The 26,296-nt window shown below is 35.0% G+C and overlaps 1 protein-coding gene and 1 pseudogene across 1 annotated transcript; one reads left to right on the top strand and one right to left on the bottom strand.

Moving 5' to 3' along the window:
- Nucleotides 1–1,533: 1,533 nt before the first annotated feature.
- LOC127437359 (T-complex protein 11-like protein 1) lies at nucleotides 1,534–6,556 on the bottom strand (annotated as a pseudogene).
- A 1,219-nt stretch (nucleotides 6,557–7,775) lies between these two features.
- Nucleotides 7,776–25,963, top strand: LOC127437625 (coiled-coil domain-containing protein 73-like). Its single transcript, XM_051692655.1, has 18 exons — nucleotides 7,776–7,963; nucleotides 11,333–11,470; nucleotides 14,348–14,419; nucleotides 14,561–14,632; nucleotides 15,987–16,022; nucleotides 16,216–16,290; nucleotides 17,150–17,188; nucleotides 17,662–17,797; nucleotides 18,340–18,419; nucleotides 18,574–18,702; nucleotides 18,781–18,840; nucleotides 19,323–19,427; nucleotides 20,125–20,235; nucleotides 20,414–20,554; nucleotides 20,766–20,946; nucleotides 21,135–22,565; nucleotides 22,704–22,822; nucleotides 23,748–25,963. Exons 2-18 carry the CDS (start codon nucleotides 11,333–11,335, stop codon nucleotides 24,024–24,026), a joined length of 3,204 nt encoding a protein of 1,067 aa, XP_051548615.1. The 5' UTR covers nucleotides 7,776–7,963; the 3' UTR covers nucleotides 24,027–25,963.
- The last annotated feature ends 333 nt before the right edge of the window (nucleotides 25,964–26,296 follow it).

A 26,296-nucleotide genomic window follows, 5' to 3' on the forward strand; every position in this document is an offset into this window, starting at 1 on the left:
TTCCATAGTTTTGATGACTTAACTATTATTCTAAAATGTGAAAAAAAAAAAAAAAAAAAAATTATAATAAAGAATGAAGTGTTTCAAAACTTTTGACCGGTAGTATATATATATATATATATATATATATATACTGTATATATAAGAAAAATGTCAATATTTTATTTTTAACACAATTTTCTACTTTTATTATAAATGCATTTAGAAATTGTAATACATTTAATATTAATATATTTAATTTGAATATTTATTTATAAATATTAACGTTATATAATTATAATAATATAAAATACGTGTACATACATTTGTTAAAAGTTGTGTTAAGGATACAACTTTATAATACACATATGTATATATACATATATATATGTGTGTGTGTGTGTGTGTGTGTGTGTGCGTGCATGTGCTTGTTATGTAAGTTAAATTATATATAATTTATAAAAAACAATGTTAATATAATACAATATAATATAATTGTACACAATAATTTGACAAAAGTTTAATGATCAAGACAAAAAGTGCAGTTAAAGACCTGTTTATTTGGGAGAAGCTTATCATTTAAAAGCTGTCAGTAAGTAACAACACACAACACCTGCTGTCTGCATTAAGTAGGTGGGAATAAAACATGACTAATGATTACACATTGTAGTTTACGACAAATGCCCATAAATAATCTCATAAAAGTGTGGGATCTTCTTATTATATGTAGATATTTAACATTATAATTTCAAGGATGTGCCAACTGTGTTTAAAATAACCATTAAAAATAAGAGTTTAATAAAGGTAAAAAAAGAGAGAAGTTCATTTGGGGTTGTCTAGGGAAATACATCTGTTGTTGAGTTTGAGGTGTCTTTTGTAATACATGCACAGCTTTGATAGAAACATTTTTCTGAAAATAAATAAATAATAAGACTTGTAAAAAGACGTCAATATGGTAAAAGTTAAAAGGAACTTAACTTTTACAGTAAAGAGAAAAAGGTGCACTTGAATATGAATGGCACTTCACAAACTAAGGCACCAGTCAAACGCTGTACATCCGTTACCACAGATCCAACCACAATCCAGCCAAATGAGCCAGAAACCTTACAACAGTTTGGGCCTTGGCAGCAAATTTGAAACTAATCAAAAATGTTGTTGGAAGTGAATCTTTTGTAAAAATTCAAATAGTTGTTTAAATATGTAGTTACACACAATAACAGTATTTGAAAGAACTTAATTATCCTCTTTTACAATTTAGTAACCATTAGCAATTGTTCCCTGAAGTACTCCAAGCTTTAGGCAAATCTCACATCTGACACATTCATAAATATTCCCTGATATAGGATGCTATGAGAGGAGGTCAAGAATGCTCATTGATGACAACAGTCCCTATGTAAAGTGCTAGCATGTGAGCTTTCAAGGGTTAATTGGGTACTGTTTTTCATAGACACCAACATTTGTGTATTATTATTATTATTATTATTATTATTATTTTGTAGCTACAATAGATATAATGTGAAAGCCAGGACCACTAGTGCTTAGTATCTGTTTTCTTTACACATCTACACTTTCCCCTTGTTTCAGAATGTCTTGGAAGATCTTTTGGTAGAAAGGAGAGTACACTAGTTTGTTGAAAGTCACCAAATGTCCCAGCTTAAAAGCAATCTCCTCCAACTCTTTGATGATGGGTGCCAGACCCCCAGGGAGGGCTGGGGCACTCTTGTGAATGCTTGACTCCAGGAATCCCAGTAGGTAACTCTGGATTCGGGAGTCTGATATGGAGATTAGAAATCCAGAATTAATTTTAGGGTTCACAAAGCACATTCTTTGGTTCCATAAAATTCAGAGGGGTGAGCTTACCAATGACTTTACGGATGGGATTGTCTGCAGACTTGACAGCTACAATCTGGCCTTTCAAAGTGCTCTCTCTGTCTGGGGAAAATGGGGAAAATCCATGCTGAGACAGGCACCCTGTAAGCTCCAAACAAAACTTCTCTCCAATGGCAGCAAAGGTTTCATCCACTTTAAAAGACCTATGAAGCACAGCAAAATCAAAGCATTAATATTGTCTGCAGAAATGGAGAATTGTGTGAGACATTAAAAATACACCATTAAATGAATAATCTTAAACGTACGGTGTGTACATTTCCACTAACAAAATCTTAATGGTTTTCTTGAGTCTTTCCATGAGGCGCGGAAGTCCAGAAATGGCTTCTCCAGCATTGTTATACACTATGAGCAAGACTGATGCCACCAGTGCCAGCTGTTCCAGTTCCTGTTGCATCTCCTGAAACCTGGACTGGTCCATGAGAAGAGTCTGTGGGATCGTAGAAGGCATATAAATGAGGAAATGAGAAAAAGGTAACAGAAAAATGACAGAAAAAAAGGAATTAGATGTGTTCACATTGAAAAACAATTTAAAGAAATAGAAAAATTAAGGGTACAAAATTTTTTTTTTTTTCGTGCATTGGTAGAAATGTGACTATTAGTGGGCAGGATAATAACGTTTTACATTAATTCCACATGTGAGTGATGGAGAACAAAGACATACGTGAAATGCAGAACGGGATGTATCCCAAATAAGCTAAAGAAGAACTTGATATTTTGGTATTGTTAGGCACAACACGAAGCAGAGTTTAGTTGTTTACGGTTGACAAGCAATGTCTCAACTTGCCACATTAATTTAGAACTCAACAAACATGAAAAGTTCACATGTGGGTGTATGTTGGTTATTATGACAATGGCTGAGATATCAGAGTCAGAACTATCAGTTTTATTATGTCAGGTTTAGTGTTGTGTAAGTTACTCAAAAAAGTAATCCATTACAGATTGCTAATTAATTCTATGAAACTGTAATCAGAATACTTAACCAATTACTTCATCGAAAAAGTAATCACATGACTAATTACTTTACTTTCAAGTTACTTTCTAAAACACATTTTAAAGAAAAGTTTGTCTATACATGAAAGAAAGAAGAAGAAAGAAATCGCTGAACCACTGAAATCCACATCCAGTTTGTTTGTCAGAGTTCTGTTGGTGTTTATTTTGTTATTATTTACTGTCCTCATTATGCATCTTATTGCAAGACTACTTGCCAAATAAATAAATAAATGCACATGAAACTTTAAGTTGAAATAATTTTATTAGCTTACTACTAGAGATTGCACAGTGATCTGAGAAGCAGGAAAGATGGCTCGCAATACCCGATTGAGCAGTACGTGGATATGCGGTTGATACTCAGCAATATCAGACCGCTAGATGGTGCCATTGACCAATCAGAATCGAGTATTCAGCCTTTTAATAAATTACAGTAACTAATTACTTTGTAATCAGATTACATCCAACACTGGTTAGTTTTCCTGTTTTGATTTATATGCATAGTATGAAGCTGTTTTTGCACTGATGCTAGACTTATTAGTTTTGGGTAATATTATCTTTTGGTTTGTGTCAATCAAGTTCCAAAAAAAAGAAGAAAAAAAAAATTATAATACTTTACTTATGACATCATTTTTAAAATCAAAAGTAACCCTAACCAGATGGGTAATCTAATAGTCCTTTTAGTTGTTTACTTAAGAGAAAAGTATTACATAGTTCATAACATAAACTTAAGACATCTTTTGTCAATTGACATGTATTGTTGTAGCTTTTAATGCGTTATTCTATATACAAAAATATAATTACACTACCTCAGGAAAGGACTCTGCATCATGGTCCCATTTCAACATATGTAAATAGGCGTGATTGTGCACATTACAAAGGAGTTGGGGAGAATTTGGTGTACACACTGCTCCATCCTCTCCCACTACACTGGTTACATTATCTGCTGTGTCCTGGAGCCATTTCTTTGTGAAATCCAAAGCATCTGCACACATTAATACATTATTGCATTAAAAAGATTAGGACCATAAAGCTTCTCCGAGTGTTTTAATCCAATGTTATGCTTACTTCCATAACATTCATTGATTTTGTGTAATAGCTGTTTAATTAATAGATTTTCCTTACTGGGCTGTTTCTTCAGGAACTCTTGAAATTTCTTTCGTTCGTATTCCACTGACTGCTGTAAGAGGTGAGGTCGGAGGCTGCTAACAGCAAAGTTGGCCATGTCGATCTTCATCTTGTCCAAAACTGCAAATATACCCCTGCAAATGTGTAAAAATAAACAGCGCTTATGAAGCAAATTCTAACATCAGACAGTCATGTGACCTTCACCTGTGACTTTGAAATATTTTAAGCAGGGTGAGAAATTAACATTTTTACGCACAAGGCACAGTGGCTAGTGAATGCCCAATTATACCAGCCACTCATTTTGATTTTTCCAATTTAAGTATATAAAATAAGTCACTATCTATCTATCTATCTATCTATCTATCTATCTATCTATCTATCTATCTATCTATCTATCTATCTATATATCATTCTCTTGGCATTAATATCTTCCCTGGCCTTGAGGGTGGATTTGGAAAGCATTTTACTCCATTTCAGACCACTCTCCATTTACAATGTTGTTTTTCCAAATCAAATTCAGGCTGCTCCAAAAGATGTTCTGCTAGGTTTCATTTTTTTTGAAAATACTAGAAAGAATTAAAAATACTAACAAATCAAACGTGTTCCTTCAAGGGTGCATTGGTGCCTCTAAGCAAAAGTGTTAGGGGCTGTTCACATCCAAGCATTTCTGCATCCATCTGCACTGACATTCCATTGTTTTTCTATGTAAGCATGCACTAAACTGATGTCTTTAATGGTTGAACTGCATCTAACTGTTTTGTAGCATGTAATTTTTAAGGCCCTATGTCAGGTAAAAAGTTTTAAAAACTTTGCACTGTGTCTAGATTTTTTTTTTTTTTTTTTTGCAAAAAAACGCATTTGATATGAATGTCCCCTTACTTGTCAAATGTCAATCCAGTATGTCTTACAGGACACATTGCCCACCACATTGGCTTGGTACTTCAGCAATAATACCTGCTATTGAGCAAAAAGTTAATTTTACACCCTGACTGTAAATGACTTGCTTAGAAAGAGGTACGATGTCAATGATTTCACGAAGCTGCTTGATGTCCTCGTCCCGTAAGGGTGCGCAAAAAGTGCCCATCATGTCAATGATGAACTGAGCCACTTTACTGATGTCCAAGGCCCCGTTTTCAGCCTCCTGATGGATCAATGAGAGGTCCAGGGCCTCTTGGATTTGCCCTCTCAGTCGACTCTGTCCTGGCAACAGAAAAGACAGCAGGGTCTAGTGTAGAGGGGAGAGGTTTGGGACAAAGCCATTAACATAAGTTAAAGGGGGAAAATGAAATAATAAATCACTAAACATCTTCAAAATGTATCTTTTGCTCACTATGTGAAAAAAAACTGCGGTAATGACTCTTGTTACACATTTGTTAAGAGATTACTAAGGGAACATAGGACAGTCTATAAAATGATGCACAAAAATGACCATAATAAATAATTACAGTGGCTCTTTTCTTTTCTTACCTCTTTAATATCCCCAACCAGTATGACAGCATGGCTGTACGATGGTGGGTCCTCATTCAGCTGTGCCTCAAGGCAATCTCAGAATGCTTTATGCATTATTTCCTTAACCTGTTTCTCAAAACTATAATATATATAAAACAAAAATATATATATATAGATAGATAGATAGATAGATAGATAGATAGATAGATAGATAGATAGCACTTTACAATAAGGCTCCATTTGTTAACATTAGTAAATGCAGTAGGTATCATGAACAAACAATTAACAATATATATGTTACATCATTTATTAATCGTTGTTAATGTTTTTTTAATAAAAATACAGTTGTTCATTGTTAGTTCATGTTAGTTCATAGTGAATTAACTAATGTTAACTAACAACTTTTGATTTGAAAAATGTATTAGTATATGTTGCAATTAACATTAACTAAGATTAATAAATGCTTAATAAGTATTGTTCATTGTTAGTTCATGTTAACTAATGTTTTTAACTAATGTTAACAAATGGAACCTTATTGTAAGTGTTACCATATACAGAATATTCTCAAATTTAATCAAAACACTGTGAAAGCATTGCTAAATTCAATCAATATCAGCAAATTGTCAAATACAAAAAGCTCATATGCAGTGCCTATTGCTGCCACTATCATTGTCATCATCATCATAATACTTTATTTAATAAATAGTTATAATGTTGATATTTGTTACCTTCCCTCTTCTGGCTCATAAGCTTTCACTTGAAAAGCACTGTTTATCAGTATCTCATGGGCCAGTGCCATATTAGTTACTCCTTTGGCGGTCTCCATGAGTTCATCTACTGAGACAAATCTGGGTGGACTGGCTGTGAGTATTTGAAAGCAATATTAACATCTGTAAACACATTTACAATGTCTAATAATTTGCCAAATGTTATTTTAAAAGTGAATGGACTTTCTCTCATTCTTACACTGTGGGGTGAGTCTGTGAGGACTGGGATTATTTCTCCTGATTCTCTTCCAGATCATCTCTTCTGATTGTTCTGTCATGTCTCCAGCTACCTCCATCCCATCTTTATCAGTCTTGCTCTGCTCCGCTTTAGAGGACTCACTTGATTCCTTGGGCATCCTCTGCAAAAAAAAAAAAAAAAAAAAAAAAAAAAGAAAGTATCTTAAGCTGACAAAACAAACTGACCTTTACCCAGACTACAGCTGGGTAAACTGATCTGTCTAAATTTACAATGGGTTCTCCACTTAAATGACTCTTTCTGGCAACAGAGTGGCAACCTGCTGTGTACAGTTATTTTGTCTTTATTACAAAACAGGAGGAAAAGACTAGAGTGGCTTTTCAAGGCAATAAACAATTGCATTCCAGTAGCCACATCTATTTAGTGGTCACATTCCAAGATTTGCTTTCCCCAAATCTTGCTAGCATATCTGTTTTGATTTAGTTTACTTTGCTATCATGTAAAGGAACAGTCTGATGTCAATACTAAAATCTCAGCACCCATAAGAAAGTCATAAGGTCATTCATTCGCCAAGAACAGTAACAAAGAAATATTTTATTAACATTTTACCTGTTTATTTAATGCACTGGATGTTCTCCTAAACTTTATTTTCAAGCAGTTACAAATAGCCACATATGATCAAAAAATCAGCTTGAACGTTTGCTTATGTTCTGGATGAATCTATACAACCTGATGCGTGTATTTACGGAAGTACTGCACAGAACGTTTTATTGTAGTCTTTTGAGGTGGCATCTTAAATGGGACCAAAGAAGTGTAGGCCACAAATACAACTACAATTCCCAGACGATACAAAGCACAGTGATTCTTCGGCCGCCCTCTAGCGGACATGCTAAAGGGAAGATAAATAGGCTTTATGCTTTAAATTCTAACATATATTAATGTATAAAGCTATATATAAAATACAAACAAATGAAATTAGTTATTGAAAACCGCAATTGTAATAGAGTATATTTTACTTTCATATTAGACCGTCTAATTTCACAAAAATGTGTGTATTGAATTTATCTGCAACCAAGTCTAATTAGGATGCTTATGCATTACAAAAAGCACAGAAAAATCCTGCTCGCCTAAGTCCAACCTACATATTAAACACGTATTTTAATTTATTATATAGTCACGTGTATAAACTTTTTAAAACTTATGTTACCACTTCTAATTTTCACTTCTATATGGACATTTATTTATTTAAAACTGAACAGCTGAACTGATTCACGTGTCTTACTTGCGGTGCACACTAGGTGGCAGTAAAGCTAATGTTTATTTCTTACTCCAGTCACGTGTGAGTAGAGTAGCCAGGAGGGGTTTACTGAGTGAATTAAATTAAGTGAATTAAAACAGTAGAAAAGAGTAATAGATTGACATTTGATGCTTAAACGTGTTTGATAATTACGTCTGAGAGGAAAGTTCACAGAAGTACTTGACATTTCTTATCTGTGGTAAGAGAGAAGCACTGCTATCCTTGACTGAACCTCAACCGTCAAATCCTGTCAGAGCAGCTAAAACTGAGGTACCGAGCTCCGCTTAAACTATTGATTTATTAAACTAATCCTAATATATATATATATATATATATATATATATATATATATATATATATATATATATATATATATATAAACTAACCATCAACTTGTTTACATTGTATTTTTTATCACTTTTGAAATCAAGTGTTCAGTTACTTGAACCAGCTATGTTTACATTAGATTGTTCTTGGCCAACCAACAGATATTAAAAAGAGCTGAAACATAGAAAATAAAAAGTATATTATTAATTAATTACACATGGTATTGTTTATGACAGTCCTAAAATGACCAAAACCTTGCCAAAATACCTTAGTTATTGCAGTTCTTGTTACTACTGTAAAACCAAAATAAAATGTATATTTATTTATTTATTTAATCAGGTAAAATACGCATTAATTAACCATCGTGTCCATGTTACTGTGCCAGATTTAGCCAAAATGTATACGCTGGCGGACAAAAGTTTGGAATAATGTACAGATTTTGCTCATATGGAAAGAAATTGGTACTTTTATTCACCAAAGTGGCATTCAACTGATCACAATGTATAGTCAGGACATTAATAACATGAAAAATTAATATTACAATTTGAAAAAAAAAAATAATAATTTCAGAACTTCTTAAACTACTTCAAAGAGTTCTCATCAAATAATCCTCCACGTGCAGCAATGACAGCTTTGCAGATCCTTGGCATTCTAGCTGTCAGTTTGTCCAGATACTCAGGTGACATTTCACCCCACGCTTTCTGTAGCACTTGCCATAGATGTGGCTGTCTTGTCGGGCACTTCTCACGCACCTTACAGTCTAGCTGATCCCACAAAATCGTAATGGGCTTAAGATCCATAACACTCTTTTCCAATTATCTGTTGTCCAATGTCTGTGATTCTTTGCACATTCTAACCTTTTCTTTTGTTTTTCTGTTTCAAAAGTGGCTTTTTCTTTGCAATTCTTCCCATAAGGCCTGCACCCCTGAGTCTTCTCTTTACTGTTGTACATGAAACTGGTATTGAGTGGGTAGAATTCAACGAAGCTGTCAGCTGAGGACATGTGAGGCATCTATTTCTCAAACTAGAGACTCTGATGTACTTATCTTCTTGTTTAGTTGTACATCTGTCCTTCCACATCTCTTTCTGTCCTTGTTAGAGCCAGTTGTCCTTTGTCTTTGAAGACTGTAGTGGACACAATTGTATGAAATCTTAAGCTTTTTTGGCAGTTTCAAGCATTGTATAGCCTTCATTCCTTAAAACAATGTTTTGGCTTTTTTGCCATTTTTGACATAATATTGAACTTAAGTGGCAACTCAAAAACAAACACAAAGGCAATGTTAAGCTTAATTTAATGAACCAAATAGTTTTCAGCTGTGTTTGATATAATGGCAAGTGATTTTCTAGTACCAAATTAGCAATTTAATGATTACTCAAGGATAAGGTGATGGAGTGATGGCTGCTGGAAATGGGGCTTGTCCAGATTTGATCAAAAATGACTTTTTTCAAATAGTGATGGTGCTGTTTTTTACATCAGTAATGTCATGACTATACTTTGTGATCAGTTGAATGCCACTTTGGTGAATTAAAGAACCAATTTCCTTCCGAAACAGCTAAATCTGTACATTATTCCAAACTTTTGGCCGCCAGTGTATATTACATAAAGAGACAGAAGCAATTAAGACAGCCTAAATAGATAGAAGAACTGTGGCAAATACTCCAAGAAGCTTGGAACATCCTGTCTGCCAACAACTAAGAAAAACTGTGTCCAGGTGTACCTAGGAGAATTGGTGCTGTTTTGAAGGTAAAGGTTGTTACACCAAATATTGATTTAGCTTTTTCTATGTTTACTGGACATTGCATGACATTAGTTGATAAATGAAAACAATGAAAACTAACTAAACTGGCATTATTTTTGAAAACATCTTCACTATGCAACATTTTTCACAAGTGCCGAGGATTAATCTCAAGGATTAATAATGATGTTTTCCTTATTACATCATGCGTTGTTCTGAAAGCAAAAAGAAACAAATGAAACACGGAATGCAGGCTGTCATCCGCGCCGTAGGTTGCCGACCCCTGGCCTAAAACATATATATAGTATATATAATACTTAGTGTTAGTTAGGGAGTGAAGTTTATTCTAGGGTTAAAGGTCCACATTTCTCTCCTATAGGCATAAATTCATCAGCACATCATGTCAAAGGTTAAATCTGCTCTCTGCAGTAACTTACTGTAGGTAACACATGTTTTACCAAAAGTCCTGACCACTGCCATTCTCATTTACAGATCAGCAGCTTTGTGAGTAAATTTACAGAAAGTAATACAGACATCACACTGCAGACAGGGAATTATCCAATTTTATGGATGATGTCCTTTTAATTTTGCCTTTCATGGCTTATAAATTTGTTTAATATCTGCTGAGGTGAATCAGTGGAGGAAGCGAATAAAGACATTGGCCCCCAGGTCATTTGTGATAGTAGCAAATTCTAACAGGATCATTTAATTCCTGCACGTGATTGATATATCAGTACAGACTAAATGGACGAAAGCCTTTCTTATATTAAAACACCAGGCAGTGTGAAGACCTCCCACTTTCCAAGTCGATCATGATAGGGATACAGGGGACCAAGCACAGGTCAAATTAAATAACTTATATTATTCCATCTGAATGACAGTACCATCTATCCATTCAGTGTTATGGCCCTGACCCCTATTAGCCTAGACTCTTAGCATGGCCGCATTTACACCTTGGCAGATTTGAGATGGGATTTTAAATGATTCAGATGCAATGACCTGAACTTTGTCAACAGTCAGTGTGTTAATGTCAACAGCAGTTGTTTATATAATGTATTCTTATGAGGTGAAATTTATGTAGCAGCAGTCGTGTGGGTTACATGCGGTAGTATAAAACGGTTAGTTCCTATTCTCATCTAATCTGTTTGGATGATCCATATTCGATGCCATTGTAAAATAAATGCACACCTCTGGCTGTGCATCAAATGAATTCTATATTAAAATGTCTTTTCATATTCTGTATTAATATACAACCAACAGCTTGCATTTGGGATATAGAACTATATTACGTGCCAGAATAATTATTTATTATATATATATATATATATATATATATATATATATATATATATATATATATATATATATATAAATATATAAAATAAATAATTTTGAAGGTTCTGTAACATCTGTACATAATTTGATCTAACATTTTTTTAAAAGCTGGGCAAGGACGCTGGAACAGACCTTTTCTCTTTGGTTGGTAGAAATATTCCACAGCAGAATGATTGTGTTTTAAATTATGCATGAATAAAACTCAACAAAGATTTTCACACTCCTGCTTTTTTGTCTGTAGATGGAAGATAAAGAGGCTCTTGGTCAACCGAAGACCCCAAACATTGCTTTTGAGAATGATGGCCGTACCATCTCAGTGCAAGTCCTGGAATTTAAAACAAGTCTTCTGGAGGCAATTGAGGAGTTACATATTCACAGGGTATGGCGTCTACTTTTGCCACTGTTTGTAAAGGTATTAGCCTGTAAAAACCAGAAAAGTGGCACTTTAGCCAGAGAAAACAAAGTTGGAGTCATAAAGGCTGAGTCAGCACTGGTGTTTATTACAGTGTTGTTTTGTTTAAAGTGTTTGTTGTTGTGTTATCATTAGAACCCTCCCAGGCTCAGCAATTAAAGACTGTTCTTTTAATTGATTACCTGACTGAATGAGATAAAGACAATAATAACAAAACCTTGGTGACACAAAAATATTTTGTCAGGTAACCTAAAAAAAGGTGCACCGATATTAAAATCCTGGCCAGTAATAATTTTCATTATGGCTAATAATGGATAAAAGGCTGATTTTATAAATATGCTCTATTTTGGAAGAAATAATAATAATAATTAAACTTTCAGAAAACTTTCATATATAGTTTTATTTGCTACAACTGAATTTAGGCATCACATAAAGAATTAAATATCTCATATGGTCTGAAAACTGAGATGGTAAAGACATACAGTGTCATGCATCCCTGTTAAAAATGTACTTTATGTGGAAACATCTATTTTTTTCCAAGTAAAAAATATTAAATATGACTCATAATTTACTCACCGTCACGCCATCCCAGATGTGTATGCCTTTCTTTCTTCTGCAGAGCACAAATTAAGATTTTTAGAAGAATATCTCAGCTCTAGTTCCATACAATGCAAGTGAATGGGTACCAAAAATGTGAAGCTCAAAAAAGTGCATAAAGGCAGCATAAAAGTAATCTATATGACTCTGGTGGTTAAATCTATATATTCAGAAGTGATATGATAGGTGTGGGTGAGAAACAGGTCAGTATTTAAGTCCTTTTTTACTATAAATTTTCCTTCCTACCCAGTGGGTGGCGATATGCATGAAGAATGTGAATCGCCCAAAACAAAAGAAGAATGTGAATGCGACAATGGAGATTGATAGTAAAAAGGACTTAAATATTGATCTGTTTCTCACCCACACCCGTTATATCTCTTCTGAAGACATTGATTCAACCACTGGAGTCATATGGATTACTTTTATGCTACCTTTTTGTGCTTTTGGAACTTCAAAATTTTGTTCACCATTTACTTGCATTGTACGGACCAACTGAGCTGAAATATTCTTCTAAAAATCTTTGTTTGTGTTCAGCAAAATAAGAAAGTCATACACATCTGGGATGGCATGAGAGTGAGTAAATGATGAGATCATTTTCATTTTTGGGTGAACTAACCCTATCAAGGTAACAACTGCATGTTTTCACTTTTTACAGTATGATTAACATATAATTTTTTCTCTTGGCTGAGAGTCTTTAAGGGATAGTTCACCCAACAAGGCAGAATGTTTTACATATTCATTTTTCTCTTGGCTTAGAGTTTTTAAGGTATAGTCCACCCGAAAATGCAGAATGTAAGCCTCAGTCGCCATTTACTTACATTCTATGGAAGAAAAAAAAAGATGCAATGAAAGTGAATGGTGACTGAGGCTAACATTCTGCCTAATATTTCCTTTTGTGTCCCACAGAAGAAAGTAATATCATACAGGTTTGGAACAACATTAGGGTGAGTAAATTATGACAGAGTGTAAAGTTTTGGGAGAAATATCCCTTTAACTGAAGACTGTTGCATGCCTTTATTGAGCTTGAACAATCTCAGACAAATATCAGCCCCCTAAAAAGCAGCTCAAAGACATTTCAATATATTAGGAATGTGAGTCTATTAGTGTCTGAATGTCATCACAGCTCTATTTGGCCCACTCATGAGGAACTGAGGAATGTACTTTTGTGGGAGGAGTGCTATGAGTGTTCAGAAGAAGAAAAAGCAAGCAGCACTTTGAGGCCATCTGGACATATGCAAGCAGAAGTTACACTTACATTAGAATGGGGTCATGCAAGCAGGACCTGACAAATTCACATATTTGCTTGCACGACTGGTACCCTCGAGCAAAGCACTTAAAACCCAACACTGGTCATGTTTAAAGGTTGTAAGAGCAAAAATAAACTATTGTATCTCTCATGTTTTATTGTTATTATCATGTTGGTGAGGAACAAAGACATTAAATCAATTTGATCCTCGGGCATGCCATTAAATGAACACTTTGTAGTTCTCTGGTTTATAGGGCTGGGGTTAAGATGGAGGATTTCCTGACAGCCAAGCACGCTCAGCTGAATGCCGTCACTTCTTATATTCTTTTAAGAGAGTGCAAAGTATGTTCCATTAAAATGACTGTATTTGCTTGGGATGTTGTCAGTCGTTTTGCCAGATACCGGAAATTTGAACATCCAGCTGCTCGAAGTGCATTGTCCTGATGCATGACACCACTCTGGAATCATACTTTATACAGTATAATGTGTATAGTTTTTGTGTGTCAACACATATTTAATTTCCCCTTTGTCTTATTGGATTTAATGCATCTTATAGAAAACATGAACAGATTTACACGGGCCACCAATTTTAGTGCTCTTTTTTTACTGTGCAAAACCCGTTAATTCAATTTATTGTCCCTCTACGAAACGTTAGCAGTTTTATCTAGTGTGCTCTTTCAAGGATGCTTTGCAAGTAGCACACTTTATTAGGAAAGTGTAAATAAACTCCTATATGCACATAAAAAGCCACTTTGAAGAAAACCTTTGACTTAAACCTGCTGTTCTACATGAATGGAGGACAATAATGACTTTATGCTAAAATCTCCTCTCCTATAATACATTCACAAAGATAAAAGAAATCAAAATGTAAATACGTTCCTTTGAATGTATTAATTATTAGGTGAAACATGTTTTGTTGTGAGAATTAATTGCCTCTGTTACTTTATATCATTGTAAGGTTGTTAATGTAGTATATTTGTTTTTGGACATTTTGGATACAGGATGCTGAAACTCGATATGAGGAGCAGATTTTTAAACTTGTGCTAGAGAAACAAGAGTTGGAATGGCAAAAGGTATGTACTGACAAGAATACTCTTGTCTTTTCATTAATTTTCAAAATGCAGTCTAAAATTAATTAGTGGCTGATCATTTACAAAAACTAAACCATGTCAGATACAAATGCATGCCAATATGTTTATAATTTTATATTTCAGGAGTCCTTACAAAGTCAGATTTCTAGAATGTCGAACGAGAGTTCAGAGTCACTTACTGCTGTAAAGAAACAGGTATGACATTACACTCGACCTGTGTATGTATGGACCCTTTTCACACTTCTGTGTTTTGGAACACAAAAGAAAACGATTGCAGGGTAAACTTCGAAGCAGTGAATGGGAAACCACTACAAGTCTGATTTTTGCACCCTGGTCTCATGAAATTTACGTAAGCATGAAACGTTTTTGCAAAACTGAAATTACGTGCTTCATTACACGTTTGGCTGCAATGCTCATGTGAAATGTCCAGTGGGGGGCGCCAAAACCGAGCTAAATGAGGCTGTAATCAGACAAGGTTTTAAAGGTGAATTTTTGATGGAGGTTTTGTAAAACATACCTCCCTAACCTAAAACTTTACCCTAAACCTTACCAATAGTGTCCGAAAAGATAAATGAGAGTTTAACAAAACAGACATCCTTACCCTTAACCAACACCTAACCTAACCGATAGTGTTTTAAAAGGCAAATAAAAAAATTAAAAACACACATGAACTGAAGCAACCACGTCATTTTGTGTCACTTCTACGCCACTTTCAATTTGGTGCGTCTTTGGCTGGACTTGAAACACAGCCATCGAACACTCAGTCTAACGGTCTACTAGGTGAGCTACCAAGCAAGCCAATGATATATGAATAAGTGTGTATATGTATGTGGGTCTGTAATATAAGTGTTAAAATGTTTCATTTTTCAAATCGTGTTAAAGTAAAAGTTTTTTGATATCATAAAATAGCGGGGCTGAGTAATAGAGTGAAAAATACGCTTTTATAAAATCAAATTGAGGAATTGTACTCATGATTTTTGTGACAATGATTAAACCACACAGTTGTTGTAGCTCCTCTAGTGTTCATTTCACCAGGAAACTGCAGCGAAACATAGAAAGCGGCACGTACAAGTCAATTTGCAAAAATGTATGTAGAGTAACGTTCATTCTATGAGACCAGGTTGAATTTTTTCTTACCCATTTGCTCCAACATCAAAAGAAAAATGCCACTATTATGTTTTTACAACTTTCCAAAGAAGAAAAAAAAATATAGCGAGAGGTGAATTACACCATTCAGAAGAAGATGGCAAATTTACTGTCACTGTCTCAGCAGCTGTATTAACTGTTTTTTTTTTTTTTTTTTTACTTTTTGTTTTTAAACGAATTCCAGGGTAATATAACACTAAGTGTAGTGGTATAAATTTACACTAATAAATATAAATATTGCAAATATAAAAAAGTTTGCTAGATTTACACTGCTAAATAAGGTGGAAACGCATCATCACAGTCTGTGAAAAGGGTCCATTTGTAAATAGACACCAGCTGTTAAGTTTTATAGTTTTTCTTTATTTTTTTAATAAAGATAATAATTATTATTCCTAATTTGAAGTTTCAGGCTCAAATCAGAAGAATTGAGGGAGAAAAGGTTGCCACTTTATATTTATCTATTAATCTATTATTTACCATTTGCATGTATCATTTGTTTGTCTTAATAAAATAAAAAATTTCTAAGAGTTTTCTACTCTTAATTGTTAGTTTATTGAAAAATATTTTTATTTTAATAGTACATTTAAGCATCAGTGGATTCATTAAATAGAATAAAATGACCCTTTTTAAAGGGGAAATACCAGCTGGCTGCTGAACTGAAAGACAAAGAGATCACCAGCCTCAAGGAAGAACTAAAACTACTGCAGGTACATGTAAACATCAATGCAATAAGAAAGTATATCTCCTCTCTTGCTTTTTATGTCCCTTTTGGGACGTGTATATAAAACAGTGGGAAAATCCATCTGATAGGTGTCCTGTTGAGTGGGGGTCTGTGTTGGTCTATTTGGTGTTGTCAGATAAATGATGTTGTATGAGTGATGCTTTCTCTTACGGTTCTTACGGCTAATAAAGTTACCATTTTATTTGGTAATTGTAATCTGAGTGATTTGATTCATATATTAAAAAGCATAGAATTTATTGTGATGTTTTCTTGAACACTGCACCGCTTGTCATAGTATTTGAATTACATCTCAGAATTACAGAAAATATTAAATGAATAAAAACAGTTGGAAGTGAAGAGCCAAAAATTTATATTATAATAATAGTAGTAATTTTAATAGCATAGTAGGAGGATATGTACCTTTTGCTTTCATTCTTATTAAAATGTAGTACCATACACATTAAATGTTTCACATATTACTACCCACACTTTTTAAGGAATGCTTAAGGATATTCAATTTAAAGATTTATAGCTAGCATCCTGAATGTATATTAGGACGAACACAGGTAAAGTGGGACACTACTTTTTTCTTTTTTTTTCTTTCTTTTTCCTCTGTCGTGTAGTGGAGATTTGTAGCTATGTTAAAATAGTATTGTGTGGTAGACTAAACCATTTGGCATTATATTTTAAAACAACAGCAATGACAACTTATCAAAAAGTGTCCCACTTTACCTGTATTCACCCTTTTTCTACTTTGTAACACTTGGAGAGGTCATTCAGTGCTCTCGCAGAGCGGAAAGAAAACCACTAAAACCACTTTAATTTCTTTTACTACTGTCTTACAGTTGCTCAGGTACAGTTTGGAGAAGAAATTAAGCGAGCTGGTAAGGATTTCCAATTATATAAATTGTTGACAGAGGCAAGTGGGAGTGGGAAGAATTAAAGAGGAGGAACTGAGAGGAAGAGCGGATCATCAGGAGTAACGGATAGGGAGGGCGTGACACGTGAACCGCCAACGCCGCTGTGAAAATACCACTATTAAAATATTTTATATCAGAGCCTCGCTCTGTTTAACCTTTCAATGGTGGAGAGGAGAATCAGTTTGATACAGACAATCAAACAGTAACAGGGCTGCGGTTCACATAAAAGCCTCTCAGGCATGTTTGGAAGATGACTCCTTATCTAGCAGAAAAGAGCACTCAGCCGAGATGTTAAACAAAGGTCTTCAAACTCTCCGAGTATATATATATTTATAGTCTGCCCTTGCGGAGTAGAAGAACTGTTATTACAGTTGTTGCACTTGAATGGGGATATTTCTCTTAGAAGGGAGGACAGTGTGCGTTTTTAAACTTTTCAGGAGCAAAAGTTGCAGCTGCAGACACAGACAAAAGACAGCCACCTGAATCAGCTGGCAGAGGCAGAAAGACGTTTCGGCGCCATCTCCCGACAATGTGCCATGGTAAAGCAGGCCCATGAGAAACTCGAGCAAAATGGTATGGCCGCCAAGCTTTCTATACAACTCACAAACACTGCCACAGTAAATAAAGCTTCTCTGGCATTCACTTACACCTGATATTATGTTCCTAACAAATTAGGTCTGCATCTTATGGATCTGGATGAGAATGACAGGCTGTGAATTAAAGGCAGACACTAGTATTTAACCACTGATTGCTAATTTCAAGTTTATGCTGAGTCAGTGGTATAAACATGATTCTCTCTTGCCTTCAAACTCTAGTATCACTATTTATGTAAGGCATTGATAGAGAAAGTTGCTGCTAATTTAAAGGACCTGGAATGCACTGGGCTCATAGTTAGTCTGGTATGCATAATCTTTCTCCATTCACTCTGGACAAATTTGATGTTAAAAACTCCCCCTTTCTTTCCATCTGACAGAGCTGTATAAATTGATTTGCTATTATGTGAACATGAATTATTTGTCCTTTGTTAGTTATTGTTATATGAAAGCCTATGTAGCAATGCCAAGATTTTTTATTCTCAGTCTATCTCTCCTTTCTTTTTTTTTTTTTTTTTGAAGTTGAAGAGTCCATGCAGATTAATAAAAAACTCACATCCATCAATAAAAAACAAGAATCTACGATTAACGCCTTAAAAGAGGTAAAACCCTGAATATTTTTTTTCTTACTGCTTACGATTTGTAGTCATAGTGCATTGATTCAGATTAGATAGGCTGGATTTGTTTGAAGTCAGAATTGCTACAGTATGTTACTCAATTATTGTACATATTGTTGCTTTTGTGTTTTGTGTTTAGGATGTGGAGAGATTAAATAAAGAGTTGGTCACGTCCAAAGTGTCATCAGTCTGCAAACCTGGAGAGGAGCATTTACAAAACATTCTAAAAGAACAACAGCTTCAGCAACTTCAGCAGAAACTCCTTGTGGTAGAATTTCTTTACATTCTTCAAAAATAAAAGGTGATACTAGGATGTCTGTAAAGGTAATAGAGTATCTGTGTTTAGGAAACAGAGCTTAACAAGAAACTGAGAAATGAAACTGCCAAAGAGAGGGCTGAGAAGCAGGTAAACCCCTTTGATGTTGTCTGCCTATATTGAAATTTGTTGAAAGTTGTAGAATTTATACAAAAAAACAAAACACAAAAATCTGCTTTTACTTTTTTGTACAGTATGTATGACGTAATAGAGTTAACATTGCATGGGATTCCTTTGCTTAACACAGTGTGTGTGTGTGTGTGGGCGGGTTTAGGTGGTTTACGAGGACATTTGTTTAGGTTACAAATGGTAATTACAAGGGTATTATGCTATAAATGTGGTTTATGTGGACATTTCTAGTGTCCCCATAATTCAAATCGCTTAAAAAACATACTAAACGAGGTTTTATTGAAAATGTAAAAATGCAGAAAGTTTATGTGAGGGTTAGGTTTAGGGGTAGGGTTAGGGGATAGAATCTATAGTTTGTACAGTATAAAAATCATTATGTCTATGGAGAGTCCTCATAATGATAGCTGCACCAACATGTGTGTGTGTGTGTGTGTGTGTTTCAGGGGGTATTGAGATCCCTCCACCACACACAGCATTTGCTGCAGACACAGACAGAAGCTCTGAGCCGAGCAGAGCAGGAGCTCCGTACACTCCAAGAGGGATATCTGGTCAGGCTTCCCATAATACTACTCCTCCTGCAATATCACATGCAGCATAATTATATAGTAAATTCAGCAATTTGCAAAGGATGCTTTCAAATCATTGCATTTCTCTACAGACATCAAATTAATTTCATTTTATTTGTATCATTTTCGTGTGCTATACTACAGCTAGACACATAGACCTCAGTTACCGTTAACATATTAATTAAAATACAATTAGTTGCGGACAAACACATTTTAGACCATTGGTGTCAATAATATATTTAAATGATAAAGTTAAAATGTTAAAATGATAAAATGATAATCTGTTTACTATTTCCAAATATTTATTTTGTTGAACTTCCTTAAAGTGATAATATTAGTAAGGTATACATATTCAGCACTAAACAATAGTCATCCGCTGCTCTTAAAAGTTGACTGAATGAACTGTTTATCACTTTTGCTCATTTAAAACACAAGATGTGCAACTCAACAATAGTTAGTGTGTTTAAAATCCATTTAAAGCCTCCCTGGCTTTTATTTCCCCCATACCTCTATTTAATTCACTTAGTCATTCACTGATTAAAACCATTATTAACATGACAAAAGCCAACTGATTTGTACTGGCCTCTCAGTCTGTTTAGAATCCTCCATCTAGGTTAAATAAACACATAAAAATGTATTATTGCATTAAAAATTTTCTGGGTAATTAATTTAATTGCAGGTCCTTAAAACAGAACATGTATTGAACCAAGAAAGGACTAAAGAAAAAGAGGACAGCTTTGCTCATCTAAGAGACGTGTACCAAAATTCTAAACTCGCTTGGGAAAAAGAGGTGATGCTGAGCTCCAGAAATTCATCACTGTTCTGCTGTATGAGGCGGAATTGTTTCACTTTTGAGATCAGATGATTACCAGCTTTTTGTTTCTTGCCTAGAAATTTTATTTGCATTATTTTTCAAATAAGAATGGATTTTTGTTTGACCAGAATGGAATATATTTGGTCTTACACAGATGCTGCTACAGAAAAATACGATGGAGGCAGATCAGTTTGAGCTGAAAACTGTAAAAGAGGCTTATAATCAGCTCCAGGAAGAGAACAAACAGCTGTCTATTTCTGCAGCTCATATAGCCAAAGAAGTTCATAACTGTGAGGTGGGATGATTACATATACTGTAAATCCAGAACAAGTAATTGTAGTTAAATAAGCTTGGGAATTATACATGGCTATGGATAAAAAGGTCTAGACTTGGACATTTGTCACCTGTTTTTCTTGCACATCACCATTTTTGAGAGGTTTGATAATATTTGTGTTAAGTGGAATGGTGTCATTGACTTATAATCGAACTGTAACATTTTATCACAGGTTGACTTAAAAGATCAAGAAAGCCAGAACCAAGAAAATTCAGTAAGCACACCAGAAAGTGAAATTAACCTTGTTACGGTAGGGAGTCTCCATAAAGATGTGTCTACAGAACTTGAGGAACGTCTGATTAGTCCTCATGATAACTGTGAACCATCAAGTCATCCCATTAAAGCCATTCCAGGTAAGAAGGAATGCAAAGTTCTTTTCTCCAGCCCAGCTTGGCGCTACTATAACTAATATTTTTTCACACAGAATGATGTGAAGTTTAGGGAGGTGGTTACCAGTTTGACAGAGTAACTTTATCAAGACAGCTTACCTGTACTTCTCATTTTTCTCTCGTAATGATGCATGAATCTTATTTCCTCACAGATGAAAGCACTGCTGAGTGTCAGAAGGCCATAAAAGCCATCTGCTCTCATGATAACAACAAGGAACTCAACGTTCCAATGCAGGTAGATGGAGCAGTACCTGAACAGTCACCAACAGAAGGATCAGATATTTTGGATTCAAATGTGTCTGATATTAAGATTTCGAGACCTGAGGAAGTCAGTTCCATGACAGATCAGCTGTCAAATTTGTGTGCTGAAACAAAAGCTGGTGTCAATGAAAGTGAGCCAGTCTGCAACACAGTTGATAAAGGATGCCCCTTAAACCCAGTCCGAAGTGACACAGATAACTGTCTCACTGAGCTATCAGGGCCCGAAACCAGGTCTGTTTATGGGGTAGACAGTGACCCTTTGGCTTTGGAACCAAAAGATAGAGCGCTCGAGCAAAGTCTGTGTATCCCTAAAGTGACTGAATCCCAGACATCAGATAAACACACTGACAGCCAGGGATGTGCTACATCTCAGGATACAGAGTCCAAAGAAATCAAGGACCAGACAGCCGCACCTGAAATTTTCCACAGTCTTTCACAAAATGAAAGTCAGACAAAAACAGAAATACTTTTAAAGGACAGAAATGTAAATTCAGATCAACAAAACACAACAGTGTTTTGTGTCAAAACACCTTCAACAGAGGGGCTGATTACAACCCAACCAAGCCCATACCACGAAACCGTACACCAGGAGCTTGAAAACACTCTTGATAGAGCTTTTACAAGTGCTACAATACCTTTAGATTCACACTTAAATGAGTACAAAGATCAGCTCTCACTACATGAAATGGCCTGTGCACCTTCACAAAGCCGAATTTCCCAAGCAGAGGCCTCAACTGAAACGTGCCTTCCCGATGGGGTGAATGAGATGGAACCTAAATCGTTGCTTCTTGTTACTGGCACTCAGGAATCATATTCTCAGACCACTGTAATTGCTGCAGTTGACACAGTAGAGGCCATATCAGAAAATAATGATCAAAAGGATGATGATTGTTCTTTTTATTCATCTACACAAACATTAAAAGCTCAACAGAGTGAAGTGGCCCTGCCCTCTAAAGCAGTATCTCTACATCCCCAGATCACAATCCAAGAACAAGATCCTTCCTCTATTGATCGGCTTCCAAAAGCAAATGACCAATCAGATGTTGACCAGAAGTGCATTTCAATGGCAGATGCGTCAAACCATGCTGGTAATAAGGGATATCGGTCATCCTTTACTTGGGGCACATTTATGAAAAGGAAAAGGGACCCTCAACCAGAAAGTACAGACAATGAAGATCCTTCAGTGGTCAGCAGAAATAGCCAGCCATACATGACTCTAATATCAACACCCTCAAATTCTGAACAAATGTCCTCTGGATTTCATGAGCTTGCTTCTACGTTCTGTGTCCCTCTCTTTATGAATGATAAACTAACAAAAAGAGGCAGGTCTTGCAATGTATTTATCATTTAATAATAAGAATCAGCATCTCACAAAAACACAACAACAACAATAAAAAGAATAAAGTCTTCATTCATTGGGCCATGGCAATCATTTTCATTTTTCCTTTCAACTTTCACAGTCCTGACAAAGACTACTGACAGGCGGGACACTCCGAGCAAGCATCCCCACCAAAAGAGCAATTGTCGAGGAGAGTGGAATGCAATCAAGCAGTCGATTTCTGAAATTTTAGCAGAAAAAGTAAGTTTCAAAACGCAGGCCAGCAAATGATCTAGTGAGTTAACATAAGAGGCATGCGCTGCAGCACATGCTGAGTGCCTAAATACAACTTGCATTCCCAGAAGTATTTCAGCAGGGTGAAATGGTAGCACTGTTCAATTAAATGGTGATAGAAAAAGCAGGGAAATTCTCAGAATATTTATCACAGAGATGTAGCTCAACTCAGAAGGGAGCAAAGAGGTTAATATGGAATAAACCAGAGGTTGTTTCGGATTCCATTGTTTTCTGTAATATGGTAGTTAATTTATCAGTATTTTGTTCTCTGCTCTGATGAAAGGTTTTTGCTAGATTACTTGAAATTAAATTAATCAAAATCAAAAGTTGTGTTTTTGTCTCCAAGGATTATAATTTTATCCTAAAGCAAAACTAAATCGTACTAAATGAAAACTCTTGTAAAAATGTAAGGCATTTCAGATTTTACCTAAAATAATTACTTAAGAGAAAAAGCTTCTTGTTCGGTTATATTATTTTCATATTTGTCTTGTTCATTTTTTTTTTGCTGTTTTATGTGCATTAAAAGAACAGTCTACCCCAAAATTAAAATTCAGTCATCATTTACTCATACTCATGTTGTTCCAAACCTGTATGACTTTCTTCCGTAGATCACAAAAGGAGTTATTGTTACAGCCTCAGTCACCTTTTATTCATATATCTCCTTTTTGTTTCCATGGAAAAAAGAAAGTCATACATGTTTTGAACAACTTGATGTTGAGTAAATGTTGATACGATTTTCTTTTTTGGAAGGGGCAAACTATCCCTTTAATAGCTTATCTGTTGAGTTAAAATGATGGCAGTAGACCAGATCTGGTGACCAAATTTCACTTCCATCAGAATTAAATCAATGTAGTGTCATGACATTTTTATGACCCATTTTTTTACCCCGCAGGAGAATCAAGTTCTTATCGCCTACAGCTCAACTCTGAGTGGCAGCCCAGCCTCTTCTAATGTGGGTAATAGGTTGCGACAAGACTGCACTCCTACCATTTCTCTTCCCAAACTCCACAGCCAGGAGAGAGAGATCCGGAATGTGACTAAAGGGGGTACACTTAATTCTGAAGGAAAAGAGGAACGGAAGCCATCTGACATAATGGCCCAAATTGCAAAAATTGAGGAATTTATGTCGTCAGAAGGTTTAACACCTCAAAAGAGACCCAAAATAGATTGATATGCATTAAAATTAGTAATTTCCAATGGCATACGTTCTGTGCCATAGTAATGTTGGTACTCAGTTTGAAATGTGATGTGTTTGTTGAGGTATATTTAATTTTAGACTCTGTGCATGTAGATATGCTAAATACACTAGATGTGTTTTAAGTGTTAATATATTTTCAGATTAGTTACATTGAGTACATTTTGTTTATTTCAAGCAATTTAAATGTTTTCATACTTTCTTAAAAAAAAAAGCATTACTTTTTTGCATCTGTTGACACATGTATCGTGTTAACCTACTGCTAAACAGGGAACGTGCTACACATAAAATCTGTTAATTACATTGTACAAGCTAATTAACAGTCATTACTCCCAGGCTTGCCTGCCCGTTCCTCAGGGGGCATTTAATGGCCAAACATTTCTAATTTACATTTGATACACAAACTGTGGCCAGCTACAACTTGAGATAATTACAATACACAAGTAAGATGAATCAATTAGCACATATTAAGCCAAATTAACAAATGCAAATGGATCTCACATTAAGTTTATGTCCTCAGTAAATAGGCTATAGGGACCATGTGGACACATGTTAGGGCGATACAGATGTAAAATTAAATGTGTTGCATTTGGTTACACTAGTACCAGTGAACTAGTGAATACTTGGGCCACAACTGGGAATCACAATAACAGTTATTTAAACAGTTAATTCATAATAAATCATAATATTTGATTCATAAAGAAATAAGATTGAACTTGAACTTAGCATTTGTTCCTGCATCTTAAAAACATTGCATTAAACTTCTATACGCTATAATGCTGCCTAAAGGCAGAGTTCACCCGAAAATGAAAATTCTGTCATCATTCACTTACCTTTATGTTGTTCCAAACCTGTGTTTCTTCTGTGGGACACAAAAAGAGATGATAGGCAGAATGTTAGCCTCAGTCACCATTTACTTTCATTGCATTTTTTGACCATACAATGAAAGTGAATGATGACTGAGGCTAACATTCTGCCTAACATCTCCTTTGGAACAATAGAATGCAAAAGAAGTAATTGAATGCAAAAAAAATTATATTTGAGTGGAATTTCCCTTTAACTGAATATAGCCCATGTAGTAATGATATTAAGCTATATTTTGGGGAAATAAGCAAAGAGTGTTTATCTCAAATTAAGCACTTTAAAGAGCCTCACAAAAACACTTTGCCTCAAGAGTACTAAAATCACCCAGCAGAAAGGAAATGCACACCTCTTGATTATAGCACAAGGTCCCTCAGAGGTTCACCTTAATACACTGAATCATTATTAATATGTCAAAATGTTAATGTCCTCATAAAGAAATCTTACGTGTTCCAGCCACTGTACCAGCAGTACTGACCCTTATCCTTTAAGGGAGTGGGCAATATGGAGAGCGTAATTTTAATACACACTTTGGATTATGAAGTGGCAGTCCTTTGAAACAGTCAATTACACTTGAGTGCGGGAGGGCCCAAGTGTTAATTACTAGTTGGTTTTATATAGTCTGTAAATATAGAGCCTGCTGACATTCACATTCCATTACTGTGTCCTGACTGCCACAGCAAATTGTCCCGACCTGTCTGGGTGTATACTGCTAGGCCCCTATGTGTTCATTTAACTTTAGAATAACATTCACCGCAAACAAGGATGAGGGTGCAGGATATGGGAGCCCAGCTCTATATGTGGGGGTTGCAGTTGCTACAAATTTAGGTCTTTGCTTAATTTCTCTGCTTTTTATAAATAGGATTTTGAAGACAGGGAAATACATTGCTGTGCTAAGGCAAATGCAGTAACTACACATTTAGTTAAAATTGATTTATGTATAGGGCTATGAATTGATTACATTTTAAATCTAATTAATCACAGTTTTCTGTGATTAATCACGATTAATCATGGTACATGCATGGTACATTAAAACAATCTTTTACTTTTTACTTTGTGTCAGAACTTATTTTCATAATTTATTTTAATTATTTAAATAAGTACATGTTAAAATGTTTTTGCGACTAGAGTTAATTAGACATATTTTTACTGGTATAAATCTTTGATAAACGTATACGTTTACATCCTATAAAATCAGTGGACATGCTGTAATTAAAAGTTGGGCAAAATCTTCTGCCATTTTCCAGTGAACTTTTTTAATAATAGGATCAAATGGGCAGATTCAATTTATATCAAAATTATGTGTACATTACAAATGCATTATAAGACACTATGCATACAGATATTAAACAAATTGGATGCTGAAATTGAATTTGTTGAATTTT

The sequence above is a fragment of the Myxocyprinus asiaticus genome, chromosome 48 (assembly GCF_019703515.2).
Source record: "Myxocyprinus asiaticus isolate MX2 ecotype Aquarium Trade chromosome 48, UBuf_Myxa_2, whole genome shotgun sequence".
NCBI lineage: Eukaryota > Metazoa > Chordata > Actinopteri > Cypriniformes > Catostomidae > Myxocyprinus > Myxocyprinus asiaticus.

What these genes read in the sequence shown, in the direction of transcription:
- LOC127437625 (XM_051692655.1), top strand. Translation starts at nt 11,333, where the DNA reads ATGGAAGATAAAGAGGCTCTTGGTCAACCGAAGACCCCAAACATTGCT. An exon ending in TGAGAAACTCGAGCAAAATG is followed by an intron (nt 17,798 to 18,339) that starts GTATGGCCGCCA and finishes TTTTTTTTGAAG; the next exon opens with TTGAAGAGTCCATGCAGATT. An exon ending in CTGAAATTTTAGCAGAAAAA is followed by an intron (nt 22,823 to 23,747) that starts GTAAGTTTCAAA and finishes TTTACCCCGCAG; the next exon opens with GAGAATCAAGTTCTTATCGC.